The sequence below is a fragment of the Tribolium madens genome, unplaced genomic scaffold, assembly GCF_015345945.1.
Source record: "Tribolium madens isolate multiple individuals breed KSU strain unplaced genomic scaffold, Tmad_KSU_1.1 Scaffold_91;HRSCAF=231;Tcas5.2_LG7, whole genome shotgun sequence".
Classification (NCBI taxonomy): domain Eukaryota; kingdom Metazoa; phylum Arthropoda; class Insecta; order Coleoptera; family Tenebrionidae; genus Tribolium; species Tribolium madens.
The window spans coordinates 19,591,720-19,613,555 of NW_025401063.1; the positions used below are offsets into that span (position 1 = coordinate 19,591,720).

Below are 21,836 nucleotides of genomic sequence, written 5' to 3' on the forward strand. Positions count from 1 at the left end.
ATCTTATTTTAGTTTGTTTTGAGACGTTTCATAGAATAATTCAATTTAATTAGCTCAATGTTTTAATTTTCATAAAATATTTTTTTGACATCTAGATAACATACGAACTGCGATGCAACATACGTCCTCAACTAGGACGCCTACTTGATAGAAAGACTTTTTGATCGCACTGTACATAATATTATGTGGAATATTTTAAGTAAAATACCGTGCGATCAAAAAAAAAATAGAGTAGGCGTCGATTAAATTCTACAGTTGGCAACACATTGTCTGGGAATCTGGGCTGAAAATTTTCTACACAAACTGAAAGTGAAAATGACCATTCACCGTTTTTGTGTTGTACAGCAATACAAATTTTCTGCTCTAAAGTGAACATTATTTCACTCAAAAGAAATAAAACGCAAACTTGTCAAAGTTTCCGCTGACATTTGATGTCAAAAATCAAGATCGCCATCTGAAGGACTTTAATCACCGCCTATTCTAATTAATTTTTTTTTGATTGCACGGTATAATGAAAACTACAAACTCAATTTTTTTTATTCTAGGTTATAATGTACAGATTTTTTAAAAAGAAATTACAGTTAGTATTTACAGAATTACAGCATTCTAGGGAAATTTTATCTTGTTGTTTAAGCAAAATGTATTGAAGTTTTAAAGTTTGCTTTTGAAACACTGTGTATCTTGTGATTTCATATGGATAATGGTCAGGCTGTGCCACTGGTCGAATAGGAATAATTATTCAGAATTGTAATGCGAAACGAAATAACGAAGAATTGTGAGAATTTCACGTAACATTTTATGGTTAACACTAATCGAGTATTACAAAATTCATGTAAACGTACACAATAGACGGTAGTTTTTTCCTCTTATTGTTTATTTAAATCGATAAAATTAACACCAAACATCACCCACCGTTATCGTTTCAATTTATCATTGACAAGCTTTTTGTTTTCTGTTGAAATCAATAGGTATTCAACATGCTGTTGGAGGTCTAGCATCAAAACCTGAACGTGATTTATTAATGCAAGACTTTATGACCGTTGAAACGACGAATTTTCCAAGCGAAGGCTCCAACCACACTCCGGCTCATCATTTTTCCGAGTTTAAATTTAAAACTTACGCTCCGATAGCTTTTAGATATTTCCGAGATCTGTTCGGAATACAACCTGACGACTTTTTAGTGAGTTTTTATCATTTTTGGGTAATTAGAAATAATTACGGTTTTTTTTTGTAGATGTCAATGTGTGATAGTCCCTTAAGAGAGTTGTCCAATCCTGGAGCTAGCGGATCGATTTTTTATTTGACTAGTGATGATGAATTTATTGTTAAGACTGTACAGCATAAGGAGGGAGAATTTTTGCAAAAATTATTACCCGGTATGATGAGAAAAACTTAAATAATGTTTTATTACTTCTTTTGTGTAGGTTATTATATGAATTTGAATCAAAATCCGCGAACGTTATTACCGAAATTTTTCGGCTTGTACTGTTATCAATGTAATAGCAAAAATGTAAGACTGGCAATTATGAATAATCTGTTACCTAGCTCAGTAGTGATGCATCAAAAGTATGATCTCAAAGGAAGCACTTATAAAAGAAAGGTAAAGTTTCTATTGACATTCATTTCATCAAAGTCAATTCATTTTTTAATAGGCGTCAAAAGCCGAGAGTCAGAAGCGTTCTCCTACTTACAAAGATCTGGATTTTATGGAACATCATCCTGAGGGAATTTTAATGGAAGCTGATACGTACAACGCTTTAATAAAGACGATTCATCGAGATTGTCGAGTTTTGGAAAGTTTTAAAATTATGGATTATAGTTTATTATTAACGATTCATAATTTGGATCAGGCGCAGAGGGAAAAACAAGTAATTATTGCTTTTGTCTATATTCTGACCGATACTTACATCTTTTTTAGGAACAAAGATCTCGTAATAATCTAGAAGAAGTACCCGAGGAAGGTACTCTCTCTGATGCTAGTGGTGCTATGATTCATAATGAAAGGGAAAGAGAAAAGGACGACAGAATCGGAGCTGCCGCTTTGAATAGAAGTAGATCAATCAATCGACAAAGACTGGTTGCTCATTCCACTGCCATGGAGAGCATTCAGGCGGAATCGGAGCCTATAGACGAGGACGAGGACGTTCCGTAAGTGACTAAATTTTATTATAAAACTTCTATTTGGATTAAGGAGAATTTTCTGGTTTAAAAAAAGATGACTCGCTGAAAAAAATCAGTTTCGAATTCTCTTAGTCGATTTGGCGCTCTGACACTATCACAATAGTAGGTATGCTATCGTCTGAGTCATATTTTTCCAATTATGTCAAGTACATAATTGCACCGTGATTGTAATCTCGATTCATACAAATTGAGTGATTAATTTTTAAATAATTAGCACTTCGTACAGTTGTGATAAATGAACAATATTTTAAATTGAGTTCTCCGAAATGCATATTTTTATTATAATCAACAAAAACTTTTCAAGTAACGTTAAAAGTTGTGTCATTTCTTTGTTGTAATTGCTTTGTAAAAAACAAAATCTATTTCAAAATCTTTGTATTGTTATGATTTATTATTGATTTTTAGTGCTCCACTTTTTTCTATTATCTTGATGTTATTAAATATCATTGGCGATATTTCGGCTCAATTTTTCATGCATTTTTTTTTCAAGTATGAACTTATAGAATAATAAACAGTGATTCAAAGTACGGACTTTTTTATTTTTGGCAATTAGCAATACAATTTCTGTGATTATTTTAATTTTTCTTAATTGTGTAAAGTTAAAGATAAGCATAGAGACAAGATAAGTAAATGGAAATCTATTTAATTTTTTTTCTAGGGTTTTATCGTGCAAAACTTTTAGTTTAGATTGAGAAAACTCAACACATTTTTTTACTTGAAAAATACATACAGGTGAACCAAAAGTAACGCAGAAAATTCATATTTTTATGGATCCTTATTCAAAAAAATGTTTTAAATAGGTCGATTTTATTTTTATTAATGCTACATTTTGACAGTATTGTAACATTTATGACGTCATTGGATTTTGAGTAATGACTTCATCATTTTTTTTTTAATGGCAACCAACAATTTTGTTGACTGTTTGGTAATTGGTACATTCTTCTATCTTTTTAAAAGAAAATATTACTAAAAACAGTAAACAAAAATGTTGGTTGTCATTCAGAAAAATACTGATAACGTCGTTACTTAAAAAGCATTGACGATATAAATAATAGTATAATGAAAATATATCATTTATAAAAATAAAATCAACTTGTTCGAGGTTTTTTTTAAATGACCCATAAAATTATGTTTTTTGCGCTACTTTTGGTTCCCCTGTTTTCAAGTTTTGAAGAATTTTTTTTGGCCAAACTTTCAACAGTAAACGCACACTAATTTTATATTTTTGTTTTCGCTACATCATTAACTAAATTCAGTGCTTGTTTTAACCAAATTGTAAAAAAAATAATTTTCTGTTTTCTGCCGGGCATTTCTTTGTTTGAAAATTCTATTACATAATTAATAAATAAAAATTTTAGTCCTGGCGGAATTCCTGCAAGAAACGCTAAAGGAGAACGTCTGCTGCTGTTTATCGGAATAATCGACATCTTGCAGAGTTATAGATTAAAGAAGAAATTAGAACACACTTGGAAATCAATGATTCACGACGGGGTTGGTCTCTTATTTGTGCTTTATTTTTTTGACTAAATGTTAAAATTTTTGTAGGATACTGTATCGGTCCATAGACCTAGTTTTTACGCTCAAAGGTTTCAAAAATTTATGGCTGAAAAAGTGTTCAAAAAGATACCTTCACGTAAGTACTCGAAAAGTATCATCTTGTATGTAACATAACAGATATGTGGGATCAACTTAACAGTCTATGGTTTAATTTTTAACTGGCGAAGAAATCGGGATGATCGGGAATATGTTCCATGTTTTTCTCTATCCAGAATCCGTAGTTGGCTCTCCCACTTTTCAATGTACCATTTGTTAATGTAGTTTTTGTGTTAATGTCAAAGCCAGGATTTTTACCTCTTTATTACTAATTATAGTAGTGGATATATTGGTACCAATGAACGATAATCCCGTTGTTTATATCATTTTCATTGCCACCACTTCTATAATTCGTAGCGAGTAGTTATGTAGTATGTTGGACTCTGACTCTGTATGTGTGTGTTTCAATGCTTCATGTAGTGGACTTGCCCGAGATTAAGGGCAATCATCGCAAGTTTCGCACACTGGTTACCAGCTACATAGGTAAAGTCCATCCCACGGTATTTTATTGCATCTTATTAACTAACATTTGCTACTTTTTTTGGTTTTAACAGTTTTTCTTGTTTTGTAATTTCTTTGCTTGTATTTGCTTTTATTCTTTATCTTTTCCTTTAATAGTTTACTTAGTCTATGACCAGAAAAGCCCACTTTTCAATTGAATGCAGTGTAATTAAATGGCGTTCGTAAACTTGCATATTTTATTAATTTGTTATAATAAGAATCGCGTGTGAAGTGTGCGTGATCTTTTTTAATTAATTCCTCTGTAAAAAGCTACATAATCAATGAAGAGTGTTTTTGAGAATTTGACACAGTAATTTAGATCAAATAAGAAGTTAAAGAAATTTTAGCTTTACTTTGTTTTTACAAAGGCTTTAGTAAAACAGTACTGATTGAAACCTTTAAAAATTACAGTCGTGTTTTGTGTTATCTTTTTAAAAATGAGCACATTTTTTTACAAAAATATTTACTGTAACATTTGTCATTCTTTTGCTTTAAACTATTTGGTATTTATATAAGACAACATTTATTAGAAATTCTAAATTTCTACTAAAAAAGTGGGCTTTTATGTTTTTCATCTTCAAATTTGTACTTGTTTAGCGTCACTAATTGCAAGATTACAATATTTTTAATATAATTGCAAACTACTTAGACACTAAGGTAATGTTGTTTGTGGTTTGTTTTCGTTTAATGTGTTGATGATTTGTAATTGTGTATTTATAGTAATTAATGGTGATTATTATTCACTTTGATAATTTTTTTATTCATGTGTGAACATCCATGTGTTTTAATGCGTGATTTAAATTGACGCTTTGTTTTTAATTAAATGGATGATAGTTTTTCTTGTGTTTGAAGTTTTCAGTTTTGCTATAATCGATTCGGTGTTGTTTGTTGCAGCGTTAAAACATTCCCCGTCAAAAAGAAAATCTCTGTCGCGACCCCTCCGACCTCACGAAGAATCTGATAATAACAGTGAGTATATTTGTTTTGATTTGTTGCTCGTGAATCGCTTTTGCATCAGATCATTGAGTAATTTTCACGATGTTCAAGATGTCGAAACTTTACTTCCCAACGATAAATTGCTTTTTAAACCAAATTCATTTTGTGCTTAAGTAAATCGTTTTGTGCTAATTCATGTGGTGTTGGGTTATACAGCTACAGCTGTGCAGGCGCAGGTGAATGCTAGCCAACAGAACGGAAGCAAAACCGGTGAGTGGTTTAATTTTTCTTGTATCATATGGGTGGTTGAGTATTCCCGAATCGCATCTTTAATTTTTTTTCATGCTGCGCAGTGAGTCCTACGGATACGATACCCGCCAAAATCTCACCTCCTTCCTATCCTTCGGCCGGAACGCCTCTCACCTCACCTCCCGGTTCCTCGTATCCTGCTGTTCTCGTAGGACGGTCGAGTACCGAAAGTAAGCCTAAAGTGCCCCCGCCAGTACCTCCCAGAGGCACTCCCAAAGTAAAAAAGGGCAACGTCAACGGGAAAGGTGCGAAGCATAGCTTTGTAGTACCGAAACGATCGCATGCTTATAACACGCTTCTGTTTGTTGATTCTGTGCATGATGCCAGAACGCATAAGAGAAGTCGTTCCGATGAATATTTGTGATATAAGGGCGAGACCGACGAACGACCTTGGGGAAATTTAAATTGGAATGTTGCCGACGTGTATTTTTACAGCATGGACGATTATGTTTAATTTAAGAGTTTGTTTCCTAATAGCATTTTTATTTGCGCAGTTTCGAAACTGATTTTTTCGCATTTTTTGTCAACAATGTCATGTTATCACAAATATTATGCAATTTAGAATTTGCAATTTTTTTTATATGACGATGGCGGTACAAAATGAACAATAGTATTCTTGTAAGTTTTTGTATTTTTTTTATATTGAAACACATACTGGGTTGTCAAAATGTAATCAGTGTCAAAATGGTTTTACAAGTAGCAGTCAAAATGTGTTCACATTCAGATGTTATTAATGATAAACGTTCAAAAAATGTAATTTTAGCTTTTTCATTATCACAACCAAAAAAAGCAAAAATTAAAATTAACAATAATTAATAATAGCTGTTTCTAGTAAGTATATAAAGCGATTCACGTAATACTACGATGTTGAGTCTACCAAAAGTATATTTTCACTTTGTAACAAAGACAGATCAGCGTTTACCATAAAAAATTTGTTTTTTTCTCTGTGCATGTCAATTTCAGATTTTTTCTACTATTTCTTATAATAAAAATTAATTAAATTATGTTAATTCGGTGAAGAAAAATAATAATTTGTATTATTTTTAACGTCATTCTAAAACAAAATATGCTTTAGTGGTGTTTTATGCAAAAAAAATATAAAGAAAAATTCCGGATAACCGTAAAAAAATTATTAGTGCTTTGTCACACCCACTCTCTTAGCGAAAAATGGCGCATTTTCTTAAATATAAGAAGTGTCAAATAGTTCTTACTAAAGAGTTTAAAATCGTGACATTTGAGGATTTACGGAGGTCAGAAAATCATTATTCATTTCCCTAGTGTATGAAAAAATTCCAGCAATTCCGGACGACATAAAAAACCGCATAAAACATGCTTTTGTCCAAATCACTATGCAACAATTAAGAAATGTTCGAAGAACATTTTATTCTTAAATTGGCTTGTGCTCGCGAGAAAATGGACATCATTTTTAATATTTATTGTAAATTGTAAATAATTTGTTGACTGAAAATTTTATAAATATTTTTTTTCAGAAAACTGATTTTTTATGTATTTACGTAAAGTAGTTGGGACTTATCTAAATAAATAAACATATAAATACAAACAGTTTTTTTAGCTTGAACGTTTTTACAAACGGTCCGTTTTAAGATTTATTATTTTTATGAATAATATTGTTGACTGAAACTTCTTAAATTCAAGAAAATACGCCGTTTTCCTCTTAAGAGAGGGATTCAAGGGTTGGTACCAAAGGTAAAATATACTCTTAATAGACTCACTCTAAATATATACAATACCCAGAAATTGAATTCAAAAGTCAAATTGTGTTTAATCAGATGTATTAAAAAGTATGAAAAATTCTAGGTAATACAGGTGCGCCAGAACTCGCGCCCCAGAGAAAAGTGCTATATAAGGTAAGATACCAGGAACATGGAAAAAATGTTAAAAAAAAATTATCTATAAAAATTTCGAAGTTATGAGGGTTTAAAGTTTGCACTTTGACTCTATTTATTTCTGTTGGAAAAATAATTTTCCAAGTTTTTTTGCTATAGGCTATTAAAAGGGGAAACAAGGAAGCTGTATCCTAAATTGTAACTCTGTTCAATGTCATTTGTGGCTTTTAGTGGCAAAATTTTTGTCTCTTTACTAAATAATTGTAAAAAAACATATGCAAGATCATGAGTATCCTTAAATAGATATAAAAAATGTCAAATGTCAAAAAATAAATGTCAAAATTTTTTGACAGATAGAATCTTTTAAACATTTTTTTCATGTTCCTGGTACCTTACTTAACTTGAAAATTTTCTCTGGGGCGCGAGTTCTGGCGCACCCTGTATTACGAGTATGTGTTTTGTGCTCTTTACACCTCCGAATGTTTTTCAAATTCGAATGAAGTCTTTGTCATTTCGAAACTGTGCAAATATTTTTTTATTCTCGTCATTGCTGGCATATTTTTCGTGGTCTATACTTTTTTAATAACCTAGTTGTTTGTTTCTTGCGCTTCGTCTTTTCTCTTTATAAATAATTGAGTTGCTGCTTTGTTTGATACGCTTACTACGAATTCAATATATCTCAGCTAGACTGTAGTGTTGAAATATGTACCTACGCAGGTGTAGCTCCAAGTTGCTGCAGTACCCCTCCGCCAACCTTCGATGAAGTCCTTGAACAGAGAGCCTCTGCATCCCTCGAAGGAGTCCCTTCATCTACGCCGACCAGAGTTAGGGTGGGTTCCCATCATTCGCACCATCACGTAACGGTCAAGAATTACAAAGAGGACGTTGTTAGGTAAGTTGATTCTGGTCTTTTTCAGAATTTAGGTAGATTTCGAAAAATACCACTCTTTACAGAGGGTCAATTTCTCTTTAGATTGGTGAAAAAACACATTTGGTTTCGAAATGTTCCTACTTTTGTCATCTGGTGCGTCGAAAGAGCTTTTTTTAATTGTTGTAGTTTTAGTATAACTGATATTAAGCTGGAGTCTCGCGCCGAGACAAAGTCGTCGTTGAGCGTGGAGTCGGGCAGTTCGGGGGCCGGTCATTCGAGCCACTCACGGGGGTTGGCGTGGACGCCTCCCGCATCCGTCGAGGGCTCCACCCCGACGTGGACCGAAGGTACGCCTTCATTTACTGAATCATCAAGTAGCGGAGATATGGGTGAGTGAATCACTAACTAAAATTCTGCATGTCATTTTCTTCTTACTAATTTTTTTTAGATTAGATTATTGATTATTCCATTTTTTGACTTTTTTGCACTCTTCTCTTTTCTGTTGTTAAACAAAACTGTTGAAATATTAGCGTAATCGTTTCATTTAAACGCAATAATCAATAAAACTAATCTGTCGCTTAAAATCCAAGTAATTATGAATGGGGGATTAGCATATTATCGTTGATTAGCTAATAGTTAAAGCTTAGTTAAGACGAAGCGATGTGTAGGATGCCCGACGACGCCGTTGCGTCAATCGTCGAACACTTCCATGAAGGCAGGACATCACAAGCGAACAGTGGAACACGCCATCAACTGTCTCACCTCAGAAATGGTGAGTTCCAAGCCTTAAACACAATAAAAGCATCTTTCACACCCAGTCATACCAAATTCAGTTAGTAATAATCAAACATGGTTTTTTAAATTTTGGTTTCATCTTGAGTGTGGGTTTTGCGATAACAATTTCACTCACTTGTGCTTTTTCAATCACTTTTCGAAACTTTGAAGGTTTCGATTTTATTTCAGATTGAAAAATTTTAACCTTCAAAGGCTCACAGCACTGGTTTCACCATGTAAATCAGTTGTTATTACACAGTTTTCGTAAAATCTAAATCTAGGCTGAAACTGATTTTTAGTTTTGTTGAACATTAACATAAACTGCTGCATTATTCCAATTCAAATTAATTATTTTTTATTTGACTCCGACACTCATCCAGAAATAAGATTTTATATAAATACGTATTTCTTCTTTCTTTTTTAAAAATCATTGCGAAATTGTTTGGATTTTATTATTATTTTATTTACTTTTGGATGTTAAAAAACAAAATAAAAGAAACGTCTTTTTATCAATGTTTTAGATGTAAAATGTGGGTCAATTTTAAAAGTACATATTTTCAACAGTTGTATGTGAAGTTGAACTTCGCACATCGAAAACTAATTTTGAAGTATTTTAAAAAATGAATTTAAATATTGTAGAAAAAACATTCTATGTATTATGTATACGAAACTGTTTTAAACGCTCAAATGTCTTTTTGTCTCGACAAAAATTCAATATATTCTTGCGTTGTTTCGGACACTTTTTTTTAAAACAATAAATACATATTATAGATTTTAGGTTTATTTCAATCTACTATGTTAATTTTGTGCCATATAAAAAACACACTTGACAGAAATAGGTTTACAAAGAAATAATTAAGTACTAGGGCGTAGATTGAAAGTCTTGTGTAGTATTTTAAAAATTGAAAAACAAAATTGTTTTAAATTAATCAGTTTTTTACAAAATTTAATAATTCGGTTTTTATTAATCATCAATGAACGTTTTTATTTTTCTAAAAAAAAATTATTTGTAAATTATTGGTAAATCTTCCAATTGCCTTGTTAACATTGGTGACAGATCTCAGAACTTTTAAATTTTGGGGTATTTTTTTCATTAAAATAGGTCCTAGAAATCGCATCTCCAAAAACTTCATGTCATGTGGTTTTACAAATACTTTTTACAAAAACATTTTAATACTTTTGAATTTTGAATACATAATTCGAAATTACGAATGTTTAACTAAATTAAAAATCTTATTTCTAATCTGTTATCAACGTTTTATTGAAATATTTACTACATTGCAATACCGATGTTTGTTGAACAATTTACTTTCGTTTTTATTGGACAATATTTATATTACCTGCATAAAACACTGTATTTTTGCAGTTTTTAATTAAATACAAGTATCTATTGAATGTTTACTTTTCTATTAAGCTACGTTGCATGTTAAACACTTTCGTTATCATCTACTATTTCTACTTATAAAAGAGAATGCAAACGAAAAACCAACACTTGTTCTAGTTTATCAAACTTTAAAAATCAGTTTCAGCTTGTAGAAACTCGCCTGACAGACAATTCTATCAAATTTTCACACCTAGAAAACGGAATTGTTTATTCGTCCGTGTACACAGTTTACGTTTCTCGCTTACTTTTCCTCTTTGTTAGGCATGCTTTTTGTATACTTCTTCGTTTATTTCTAGTTACACCGAAATTCTTACAACTCAATAAAAATATTCTCTAATAAAAAGTGATTTTGATTTCTTGATTATTTAGTTTTAGGTTTTAGATAGTGATTTAATAGTGTTATTTTTGCATGCGATAAATTTAATTTGAAATAGGCGTTTTTCTTTATCGATCTATGTCGTTTTCGCTTTCACAATCGTTGTCGTTAATCGTCTGTGTACACCGACGTTATTGACGTTGATTTTGCGGTTCATGCTTGCTTTGGAAATTCACCAGGAACAACTGAAGAATCGCGTGGACACCGATTACAAATGAATGTAGGTGTAATAGCAGACTGATCATCCATCATTTCATCACGATTTGTTTTCTGTTTTTTTGCTCGTTTTATTGTAAAATAAACGCTTCGAAGGACAGGCTTTGTGAAAAGAAATATTCTAAATTCGTAGTGTTATAGTGGTATCGTCGGGATTTTCGAATTTCTTGGCAATAAAACATGTAAAAACTTCAAATAAATACAAAATCCCTGAAGTTGTTTTGTGATACTGATTGTACATATCACTATTTCACTGGTGTGTTTTAATTAGTTTTAGTTGTGTGTATCATTAACTTGGTTTTTATTAACTAACCAGCTTTTGTGTTTAGATAACAAGTGCCAATTTTCATGTTGTTTTTGTTGCAAAATATAATTTTTATTATTTTAGCGAATCGAGCGAAGGTATTTTTTTATGCGTTGGCGAAAATGGTGATGAAGGAAGTTCAATAAAAGCCAAGTTTTACTATAAATGTTTCCTACTGCTCGCAGTATTGTATAAAATGGTTTGAAATGTAACTGTGAATTTACATTCCATTCGGTGCAATTAGGCCAAATTGTAAAATTCCCGCTTTAATTATATACCTACAAAAACCTATTTGTAAAATTGCGATACCTATGGTTTTAATTCATATCTAAAGGCCATTTGTGTTTTACTTTTATTATCTTATACAATCTAATGATTGGTCCAAATTCTTTTGTATTTTTTCTGTGAACTAATCGGGAATTACGAATTTTATTTATTTATTTTTAATTTATGTATATTTATTAATTTGTAAAGGAAGTGGGTTTTAGGTTTTTTATTTTACAATATTACACTGGGTGGAAGATAAATTTGAACCATACTCTTAGATTAATTTTGACGTCGTAATTACTATTTACGTTTAAGATATACCAGCCGTATCTGTGATATTTAATTAATTCATAATTTCAAAGGAAAACACTGTTGAAAGTTCTAAGTAATGTGATAAAGAGCACTTTGTGTTTTCTCAGTTTTGTTTGATTTAAATTTGTCTACCCAGTGTAATGCTCCAGTATTAAATCCAATCTTTTTATATTTTTATGTATCTGATATCGTGTTGAATCGTGCACTATTTTCTGTGTAATTTGCCTGTAAAACAAGTTAATAATAATTGTTGTGTACTTACATACGTATCGAACTGACCATTAAATCGGTCTTGTATTTATGTTGTTTAATCGGTTTGTTGGCCAGTTTGTCTTTTTTGGAAATGATGAAATATTGTGTATATGGCTCAGGTAATTGTGCATAATATTTGTAAATGTTAGTAGCTGATTATGGTATTTGAGTAATAATGATCATAATTACTTGAATATACGCTTTGGAATTTGTTGGCAGAAACGAATTTTTATATTAAATTGTTATTAGGTATATTGTTAGCGAAAATTTTAATACTCATTGTTTTAACTGCTTAGTGGAATTTTGCTTTAAAAATATAAATATTTCAACATTTTTACTGTATTATTTGTAGCTTAGTACCTGCATTGAGTAGTTTTCTATTCACGGTTTTCACACTAACGATAATTGCATGATTTTATCATTTTGCCGGTATTTCGCGGCATTGCTTTATTCTGAAAAATGATAAATATGCAGTTGCAAATCGATAAGTTCACACGCGTTTATTTCATTACACTTTTTATCGTTATTTATTTATACATAAAGCACAAAAAGCACGCCTATGATAAGGAACTTGGGTTAGTGGTTTGCTAACAAGGGTTTGTTATGTGACTGATCATTTCATGTTTTAGACGCACCTTTAAGGAACAAGAAACGATAATAAGCCAAGTTACTGCCAAAAATTATTCCAAATATTTCTCAGGAATGTGGTAAGAATTTCAGTGGAATAAAATTAGGCCAAAGCATACAAACGGATGATAAGATTCAAACTGCGTTCACCTATATTATGTTATGTGTATAATGTAGTTTTAGGTAGAATAGAGCAGGAAAAATAAATAAAAAACTGATTTATTGCCGAAAGCAATATTTTAAGTTGATTCTCAATTTTCTGGGTATTTGAACCAATTGATAAGTTATCTAAACATTGTCAATTATTGTTACTAATGCAGTACGGATTATTTTGTTATTAAATTGTTTATTTGAAATATTTTTATCAACTTTTCCTGGTAGATTAGATTTTTTTCATAATAGATTTCTTATCGCAGGAGTAATTATTACTCATTTTTCACATTATTGGTAGTTATTCAAATTTAATAGAGAGAATTGCAAATAAAATATTTAAGTCATAACAATATTGTGATGTAAATTTTATATAATTAAATGTAAAAGTATTTATTTTCACTAATAATTACTGTTATTAGGTGTACATACTTTTATTAGGTAAATTTATTTAGTACAAAAAGGCGAAAATATTCCTTGCGGTGTAATTTTTGATCTAATAAATGAAGTAACTATTAAACAATAGTTTGATTTTAAAATTCCCGCTTAAAATTATCCAATAGCACGTCACCTGTCATTTTTCTTTATTTACCTGCTGTCAGTTTACTGCACCACAATATTAGTTTACAATGCAATAAAAATGCACCTCTCTTATCTATGTAAATAGCAAGATTAGATAATCGTCGAAATGGGCTTCGAGTCGGATTCCCCAATTCACACAGTTTGGAAAAGCGATCGTAAGTGACATAACCTAAATTTGCTCAATCTCGTAATAAAATGGTCGGTGTTGGAATTTTCAATTTAAATAAGTTAGACATGGAGGCGTGTTGCAACTACTTGTACCCTCCGTCTTTCGATTTCTTGCGTTGTATGTAAAAAACAGTGTTTACATTTGGGCCCCCATGTTGTGGTTTTAGTGTACCGCATGCAGCTAGCTGCCCCCGTTCCCATCCCTATAATCAGCGATGAGGTGCCTCCCGACTTGCCGAGTTTCCTGGGGCGCGATTACCACGGGGCTATCTCGCACATCCAGGCACAGAATCTCCTCAGCCCTCATGAAAACGGGGCTTACCTGGTTCGCAGCAGCCGCTCGGCCAACGGCCAATTCCACACACTGAGTCTCAAGTGAGTTTTTTGGTTTATCAGGCTCGGAATTACCGATGATTTTCCTCAGATTTAACGATAAAATTCATCATTACAAACTTTTCTACGATCCAAATACTGGGTTGTACGTCCGGGAAAAACGCTATGATTGTGTTAGGTCTTTGGTGGCTGATGGATTAGTCACGATGTATCTGGAATTGAAAGCTCCACTAATTTTGCAAAGACTTGCCACTGCCAACTATCAAGAGAGCCCCTACATGACGTTAAATAAGCGCAAGTTGAGGGCGTTGAGTAAAGAGCATGCCAAGTAATTTTTTTCTAATTGAAATATACGGATTGATAAATTGTTTCGTTACAGAAATAAAAATTATGTGAAAGATTTAAACATTCCGCCAAATATTCCATTAAGTCAGCAAATACTAGGACCTAATTTTCCAGAAAAATACGAAAAACAACACGTGTTTAAATTGACGACGTTTAAGGGTCTTAATTGGTGCGAATTGTGTGGGAACTTCTTGTGGGGTTTTACATTTCAAGGAAAAAGATGTGATGATTGTGGAATGATTGCTCATGGTAAGTAGATTCAATTAATTGTTTTGGTTCGTTGACATCAGCAATTGACGATGATAATTGAGGACAATTTAGGGTGGAATGCAGTTTTTATTTGATTTCTTTGACCTTTTTGCTGTGCTGCATTCCTCGGAAATGACTATGCAATGAAATGCAACTCAAATTTTTGTGATTCACACATTGTCTTTTTTTAAATGAGGAAAATAAAAACAAATTGTTAATTATCAATTTGCAATTACTGTTTTTTACTTATAGCTATGTTGGAGATAAGGTTATAGTTTTCAAAATCTTGCTTATCGATCAAAATAATTCAAAATAATGCAAATTCATGTCAATATTGATAATTTTTTTTTCTGTGTAGTGTAACAATAATATTAAAAAGTTTGTGTTTTGTAATAGATAATAAACTTCAGAATTGTCTCGTTTGATGAGAAATTATGTTATTATTTGTTTCTGGAATAAACTAAATGAAGTTAGTAGAGTAAAATAGCTTAACTATATAAATTACATAATTTCTGAGAAATAATTTCGAAAACATTTAATATGTACCTAGGATTTTTTTAATTCTGTGAATTTTTTGGGTCTCAAATATGTCAAAAAATATAATTGGTTTAAAAAATTGTTATTTTGTTAAAATGTTATCAAAAAATTAATGAGAAGGATTTAATTTTATTGTTTTTTTCTGTGTCAACCCGGTTTGCAATAATTAACATGTGGGCTTTTGGTTGTTCTTTTATTTTATCTAAAAAAAAAGGTGAGGACGTAATTATTTTTGTTTCATAGATTTAATTTTATTTTATTTGCTGGTATTAAAATGGAAATTGTAACCATTTACAGTTCGGTGTTCTGAGAAATTTCCCAACGACTGTGTTCCTGATTTGAAATATCTACGGGGCGTATTTGGCATTGAACTAACGACACTTTTAACAGCTCACAACGCCAAATTACCATTCGTTGTAACAAAATGTGTGGCGGAAGTTGAAGCCAGAGGTCTTACAACGGAAGGAATTTATCGTTTGAGTGGTTTTGCTGAAGAAATCGAAGCAATTAAAATGGCTTTTGATAAAGGTGATGCGCTTATTGGAACTACGAAAGTGTGAAATGTCTGTATAATTCCAGATGGTGAAAAAGCCGACTTAAGTCAGGAAAAATATCCAAACGTCAATGTGATCACAGGAGCGTTAAAATCGTATCTAAGACTTTTGCCGATTCCTCTCATTACATTTATCGTTCATCCACTTCTAATTGACGCAATGCGTAAGTTGTGATTATCTAAATAAATAATTATAATGATTAATATTTGTTTACAGAACACAAAAATCACGATTTGAAAATATCATCGGTTAAACATGCTCTTAAATCTTTGCCCAAACCACATTACGACACTTTGAAATATATGATTGAACATTTGCACAGGTAATTATGGTATTTGTTTTATTGTATTTTTATTCATAGAGTTGTAGAGTATCTTTGCATTCGGCGATAAACAAAATGAATTCTCACAACTTAGCCACTGTTTTTGCTCCGACTTTAATTGGACCAAGCGAATCTGCAAGCGACGTAATGCCTGACATGACAAGTGATATTTTATTAATTGAAACTCTTATCACACATTGTGAACGTATTTTTAAAAATTAAGCAAAAAAAAGACAACTATTTTGTAGTTTTATGCTCTCTGCTCTGTTCGGTTTCATATTTATTCCATTAGGTGCAAATAAAATTGTGATTATTTATTTGTGATATGATCTAAAACGATATTATAAGTATTATAGGTACTAGTAGTATTTCTACCATTTGTAATCTCACGTACTTTTTATTATCCTTACAATACACTTGCAATTGTATAAAAACATTTTTGAAATAAAAGTTTTAAACACAATTATTTTCATTCAATTGTCTATGATTAATTTTTGATACAAACCTGTATTCAGTATTTATTATATTCGTTCAGTGCAAATATAATTGTTAAAAAATAAGTAAATTTAATTTATTGTGCTGATATAGGACCCACCATTTACTTGTATGATGTTAGTACCGATATTTTGACGATTTTCGGTCATAGTACAAACAATTCTGGGCTCGTTTCCTGTACAATGAACACCACTATCATGATCTCCTAATTTCAGACTGGTGAAGTATTTGTAAGTTACCATATTTGCAACTGTTCCACAAAGTTTCTTATACTCCTGTTCCGGAATCAGCAAAGTTTTACTACCATCATTGCTGGAGCAGTATATTTTCCCGTTGACGTAACCGGTGTTTACATTACCGTTACCAATGCAGTAATAATTGTTAATAATGGCGTTAACATTTGCATAACAAAAATCTTTGTCGTTGTTAAATGTAACTTTTTTCAAATTGCCAGAACAGCTGCCGTTTTCTTGAGATATTTGACCCTCGCATGTGTACATAACACTATTTCGTATAATAAAGTGTCTGTTATCTGTAATAACGTTATTATAAGAATTCAATTTTTCTAACTTTGTACCTTGAAAAGTTGCAATAGTAGTTCCTTCAGTCCCAAACTTGATTCTCATTCGGGACTGCATCTCACGGACTGGTCTCAGACCCTCATACACTTGCTGGGATATGGTGTAGCCTAAATTATCAAGTTTTGATGGTAATTGCCGCACCGGTTCTAAATCTTTATTGACTCGTTGAGTAATAGTAACACCTAGATTATTAAGGGGTTCTAATTCTTTATTCACACGCTGATTAATAGTCGCACCTAGATTATTAAGGGGTCTGAGACTTTCCTGGACTTGTCTGTTAATATTTGTACCTAAGTTTTCCAAGTTTCCAGTGTCAAAGTCATAATCCGCAGCTGAAATTTCTATGCATATTGCACACTGATATGTGCGACCTTGTAACAAAATTCACTTACATTCTGTGTAGCGGAACTAAAAATACGCAGTTGATAATTCAATTAATTGTATTTTGGGTACTTACGGAACAGATGAAAAGGAGAAAGATTTTTCGCCATTTGGTGGTTATCATTTTTACTGATTTTCCGTAAATAAAAAAACTAAAATTTTTGTCACTCTACGCACGTGTAATAATTAATCGAACTATGTAAGGTTTATTGGTCACTTTCTTGAGTTTGAAAGGTTAAAATTATATTTTTAGCTCTAATCACTTTAGTGTGAATATACGTGTCTTACCTTTACGTTGCGTGTTGCTCAATACACGATATATTTGACTTGCAATCGTTAAATATTATGAGTATAGGAAGAACTTGTTTTATGTTCCTGTAATCGTAAGCCTTGATCGTGGGTCAACATTGCAGATAGTGAAGTGCTTTTATTGTCCATTAAAATGCAACTAGTAACACATACTTCAAGGGAACATAACTATTATTGTTATTGTTATCATTAAAAAAACATAGTTTGTAATTTGTACAAAATGTAAGAAATTTTCCCGTTCAAAAAATTAATTTTTGTAGGAGGTTTGTATCAATATGAATTAATGATGTGTAATTAAACATGTTTATATTATTAAAAATTTAAATTTTACATTTACACAGCGAAGTTTGTTTCACGAGTCTATACCCTATTTTAAATTGTAGATATTTGCACATGTTTTATCAAATTTCGGTGATTTTATGGCTCCCACGAAGCTAAAGCGTCAGAAAAAGATACACTTCGCGCTAAAATTGGCGCATATTTGTAAACTTTACGTTATCATTTTTGTTAACTATTTTTTTTCAAAATGGAAGCTAAATATTTGACGATTTTGAAAAAAATCTCCGCAAAAGAACGTGCGTGCGGTGGTGGAGGCGTTCTCCGACGAAGACAAATCTCAATAGATTCATATCGTTCCACTTTTTGCTATGTGCTATGCTATGCTATGTTTTTGGTGATTTAATGATTTTTTTTAATATGTAATGTACGAGGTATTAAAAAACAAACCTCAGAGATTATTCAGGACTTTCATTTCAAAAGGATCCAGTCTCAATAACTTTTGACATTGAGTAAATATATTTTCAAGCAAAAACAGGTCAATTAGAATCGCGCGGGGGAAGTTCAAAACCAACATTAGTTACATTTTAGTTTTATTTTGTATAAACTCTGGTGCATGACTATACCACCACCTAAATTTTTCGAAAATTTAGCACTTTTAAAACAGTTAGGTATTTAAGAAATATTTATTTCAAAAGATGGAATATGATTCAATATTTATTGTACCATAATATTAAAAAAATTAAACATGTAGTTGTAAATTAATTAGGAAGAAACAAAAACGTCAGAAAAATGACACTGGTAAAAGTTTTACTTTTCAGTCATGGAGTAAAAACACTGTTTTTACGCCTAGGCGTTTTCACTTTTACTTGACACTTACTTTGACATTTACCACTGTTGCCTCTTTCTTGTCTCTTTCGCTTTTTCAGCATTTTCTGGAGAGGTACAAGGTAGATTATCAGCATTCGACATTTTGCACTATAAACTACACCAGTTATTTACCAGTTAAATCAATCAGTAATTTCGAAATCTCAACACAAATTCCGAAACTGTGCGTGACGTTTGTTATGATTTTATTGCAAAGCGTCCTGATTATTGAGGTGATTTACTTGATTATTGGTGTGTTGCTCTTTTCTCTCCATCTGAATCGTTTGCGAATAAAATAGTATAGTCGGGTATTGGTGCGCACCTAAGCTAAAATTGTAATATTTCTGAAATAATAAAAGATTGGATTTCTAGGTTTGTCGTCAAGATTCTTCAAGAGTTTGGCAGTACAGTTCTGTAGTACCTTTTACATAAAAATGCACATTGTGACTTTAAAATATGAAATGTTAAAAAACGACACTGCGTATCATTACCTAACGTATGCGGCTAATGGTGCGCATAGGTGGGATAATCGTGCGCATTAAAAAGGGAAACAAATAATTCAATATATTGAACGTAAAAATATGATTATTTATCTAAAAATGCAAAAATACTTTGGCCTATGATTAAAAAAACGAAATATAAAAGATATAATAAAATGAAAATAAATGCAAAGTACATGGCGGTTAATTGTGCGCACTTGAGACTAATCGTCCCTCGTGCGCCCGATTAACCGAAAGTGGAAGATTCACTTTTAAATTCTATAAAACAATGAAAAACATTTTTTCTATCTAAAACATATTATATCAGTGTTAAAGGGATTCATTAAGCAATGTATTAACGTGTACAATTATTAAAATATGTAAAAATAGAAATACTTACGGCTTATTTTCTGCAAGACATCTATTAGAACACAACATCCGAAAACAACGAAGTGGCCATTTTAGATAAGTAGGGTCAAGCGATGTACCTGACTAATATGTGAAATTATATAGGTTTGTCAAGAGATAGCGCCTGGATAAGGAATTCGAAATTGTAACAGTGGTTGCGAAAATAAGGGCATGCGCACGATTACCTGCTGCGCACAATTACCCGACTCTCCCTTATGTTATTTGGAGAAAAAGTGAGTTTATGTGACTCAGCTGAATCCATTTGCCTCACTCCTTTCGGCAAAATGAACTTTTACTCCTAATAACATAATCTACTATTTCCTTGGTGCATAACAATATCACCACAAAATTTAAATTATAAAAGGCACTTATAAAGGTTATATTCTTAATTTAATAGTGAGTGACTCCTCCATTTTAACAAATGACCACAAAAGTTCTGTTCTGCATGAAAGTATGCTTAGACCAGCCACGGTTGCGTACTGATGATTTTCTTTATATAAACGAACATGAACTCCCCAAAGATTCTCGATTGGGTTTAAATCTGGCGAACAAGCCGGCCACTCAATAACACGCACCTTTTGTTCTTCTAGCCATCGAAGTGTTTCGCTACTAACGTGAATTCCTGCGTTATCTTGTTGAAATAGCCACTCATTTCAATGATTATTTTCAAAAAATGGCATCAATAACCATCCAATACTTCAATATATTCTCCAATGTTCATTCGTGAAGAAGAAAATGCGATATGGAGAACGCCATTATAAGAAAACGCTCTCCACCCCATAACACTTGCATCATCAAATTATTATTTTTTGAGAAATATGGTGTTTTTTTTTCTTAGATTTCTCCAATATGAGTTGAACCTATCAGGTCTATCCATATTGATTTTGTTTTTCATCCCAGAATATCATTAAGTAAAATGCTCATAATTATCGTCAGTAATTAAAAAAAATATAAGTTTTTAAGATAAATGATCATTCTTAATTTGATTTAATCTGATGCATAATGTCTCGTGCAAATTGCAGTCGTGCATTTTTATGCCTTTGAAGTAATCTCGGGGCAGTTTTTAATTTTTTACGCTTAGTGTGGGAACTCTGCTTTAAACTACTCCATGGTCCATCGCGAGACGTTAGCGTCAATTTCACTGGCAATGGCACTACAACTTTTTTAATAATAATAATTTATTGATGCATTAACGATATGTACCTACGTTTTACACAAGTCACAATCTTAGGTAAATACAAAGAATCAATCACTTAAACTAGCAAAATTACACTTAAAAAACTCATCAGAGTTGTACAAATAATTCAATTCTAAGAAACTTTTCAATTTTGATTTAAAAATATTGAATGGTTTATCTCAAAAATCTTCAGGTAAAACATTAAAAAAAATATGGCATCATCATTTTAAAGAATTACTCTCTAAATTGACAATCCGACGTGCAGAACGTGGACAAATTTTCTTTTTTGGGCCCTCCTTTCTTATTTTGTCCATAGTGTTCCGGATCTCGCAGGAAAGTTATCACGATCTTATGGGAGCGATTAATTTTACGAGCAATGGCTCGAATTCTGACATCTTCTTCTCTTAGAGCTAAAATTTTACCTTTTTCAAGTTCAGTAATGTAATTACCGCGAGACAATAATGAATTAACACAATGACAAAAACGTTATAAGGTAATGGGGATTCAAATATTGAATATAAATTTTAAAATTGATTATATTCGATTTGAGTTTTATGTGGTACTATAGTTAGTTATGCACCACGGAAAAAATGTTTTTTTGGAATCAATTCAAAATTAAAGGTTTAAATGTCATTATATTTTGGTACAATAAATATTTAATCATATTCCATTTTTTTGAAATTAATATTCTTTAGATAATTATTTTAAAAATCATAAAATTTCAAAAAATTTAGGTGGTGCTATAGTTATGCACCAGAGTGTACATTTTAGTTACGTTTTATCCTCTTGATAAGTAAGGGTGGTTAGTGACTAGGGGATGAAACCTAAAACGTATTTTATGTTGGTTGTGAACTCTCCCATCGCAACCCGAAT

The 21,836-nt window shown here is 31.7% G+C and overlaps 3 protein-coding genes across 18 annotated transcripts in view; 2 read left to right on the plus strand and 1 right to left on the minus strand.

Annotated features, from left to right (window-relative positions):
- LOC123011924 (phosphatidylinositol 4-phosphate 5-kinase type-1 alpha) overlaps nt 1-12,456 on the plus strand; it is an 18,095-nt gene extending 5,639 nt beyond the window's left edge. The window contains exons 4-18 of one of the 13 annotated variants that reach the window (XM_044409635.1): nt 969-1,180; nt 1,235-1,376; nt 1,425-1,600; nt 1,653-1,868; nt 1,919-2,148; nt 3,540-3,672; nt 3,727-3,814; nt 4,195-4,257; nt 5,170-5,244; nt 5,428-5,481; nt 5,565-5,765; nt 8,085-8,259; nt 8,425-8,627; nt 8,907-9,010; nt 9,202-12,456. In XM_044409635.1, the coding sequence (XP_044265570.1) occupies nt 969-1,180; nt 1,235-1,376; nt 1,425-1,600; nt 1,653-1,868; nt 1,919-2,148; nt 3,540-3,672; nt 3,727-3,814; nt 4,195-4,257; nt 5,170-5,244; nt 5,428-5,481; nt 5,565-5,765; nt 8,085-8,259; nt 8,425-8,627; nt 8,907-9,010; nt 9,202-9,216 (2,087 nt within the window). In that variant the 3' untranslated portion in view covers nt 9,217-12,456. Of the gene's footprint in view, nt 1-968; nt 1,181-1,234; nt 1,377-1,424; nt 1,601-1,652; nt 1,869-1,918; nt 2,149-3,539; nt 3,673-3,726; nt 3,815-4,194; nt 4,258-5,169; nt 5,245-5,427; nt 5,482-5,564; nt 5,766-8,084; nt 8,260-8,424; nt 8,628-8,874 lie in introns of all 13 variants that reach the window. The other 12 variants (XM_044409630.1, XM_044409634.1, XM_044409632.1 and 9 more) reach the window with 12 other exon arrangements.
- A 1,173-nt stretch (nt 12,457-13,629) lies between these two features.
- LOC123011926 (beta-chimaerin) lies at nt 13,630-16,461 on the plus strand. Its single transcript, XM_044409645.1, has 8 exons — nt 13,630-13,768; nt 13,818-14,025; nt 14,075-14,311; nt 14,363-14,577; nt 15,412-15,642; nt 15,694-15,831; nt 15,885-15,990; nt 16,038-16,461. Exons 1-8 carry the CDS (start codon nt 13,678-13,680, stop codon nt 16,210-16,212), a joined length of 1,401 nt encoding a protein of 466 aa, XP_044265580.1. The 5' UTR covers nt 13,630-13,677; the 3' UTR covers nt 16,213-16,461.
- A 16-nt stretch (nt 16,462-16,477) lies between these two features.
- Nucleotides 16,478-17,878, minus strand: LOC123011927. Of its 4 annotated transcripts, none has more exons than XM_044409646.1 (5): nt 17,736-17,878; nt 17,524-17,667; nt 17,459-17,474; nt 17,063-17,398; nt 16,478-17,017 (listed from the first exon to the last, which is right to left on the minus strand). In XM_044409646.1, exons 2-5 carry the CDS (start codon nt 17,569-17,571, stop codon nt 16,557-16,559), a joined length of 861 nt encoding a protein of 286 aa, XP_044265581.1. In that variant the 5' UTR covers nt 17,572-17,667; nt 17,736-17,878; the 3' UTR covers nt 16,478-16,556. The 4 variants fall into 4 exon arrangements, with proteins under 4 accessions (XP_044265581.1, XP_044265584.1, XP_044265583.1 ...); XM_044409649.1 differs by having other exon boundaries at nt 16,478-16,660; nt 16,725-17,017; nt 17,524-17,806; XM_044409648.1 differs by having other exon boundaries at nt 17,063-17,302; nt 17,357-17,398; nt 17,524-17,800.
- Between the last annotated feature and the right edge of the window lie 3,958 nt (nt 17,879-21,836).

Coding starts and splice junctions, on each gene's coding strand:
- LOC123011926 (XM_044409645.1), top strand. CDS start 13,678: ATGGTCGGTGTTGGAATTTTCAATTTAAATAAGTTAGACATGGAGGCG. Junction 13,769..13,817: donor GTCTTTCGATTTCTTGCGTT/GTATGTAAAAAA, acceptor TTGTGGTTTTAG/TGTACCGCATGCAGCTAGCT. Junction 14,578..15,411: donor TTGTGGAATGATTGCTCATG/GTAAGTAGATTC, acceptor AACCATTTACAG/TTCGGTGTTCTGAGAAATTT.
- LOC123011927 (XM_044409646.1), bottom strand. CDS start 17,571: ATGATAACCACCAAATGGCGAAAAATCTTTCTCCTTTTCATCTGTTCC. Junction 17,018..17,062: donor TACTATTGCAACTTTTCAAG/GTACAAAGTTAG, acceptor ACGTTATTACAG/ATAACAGACACTTTATTATA.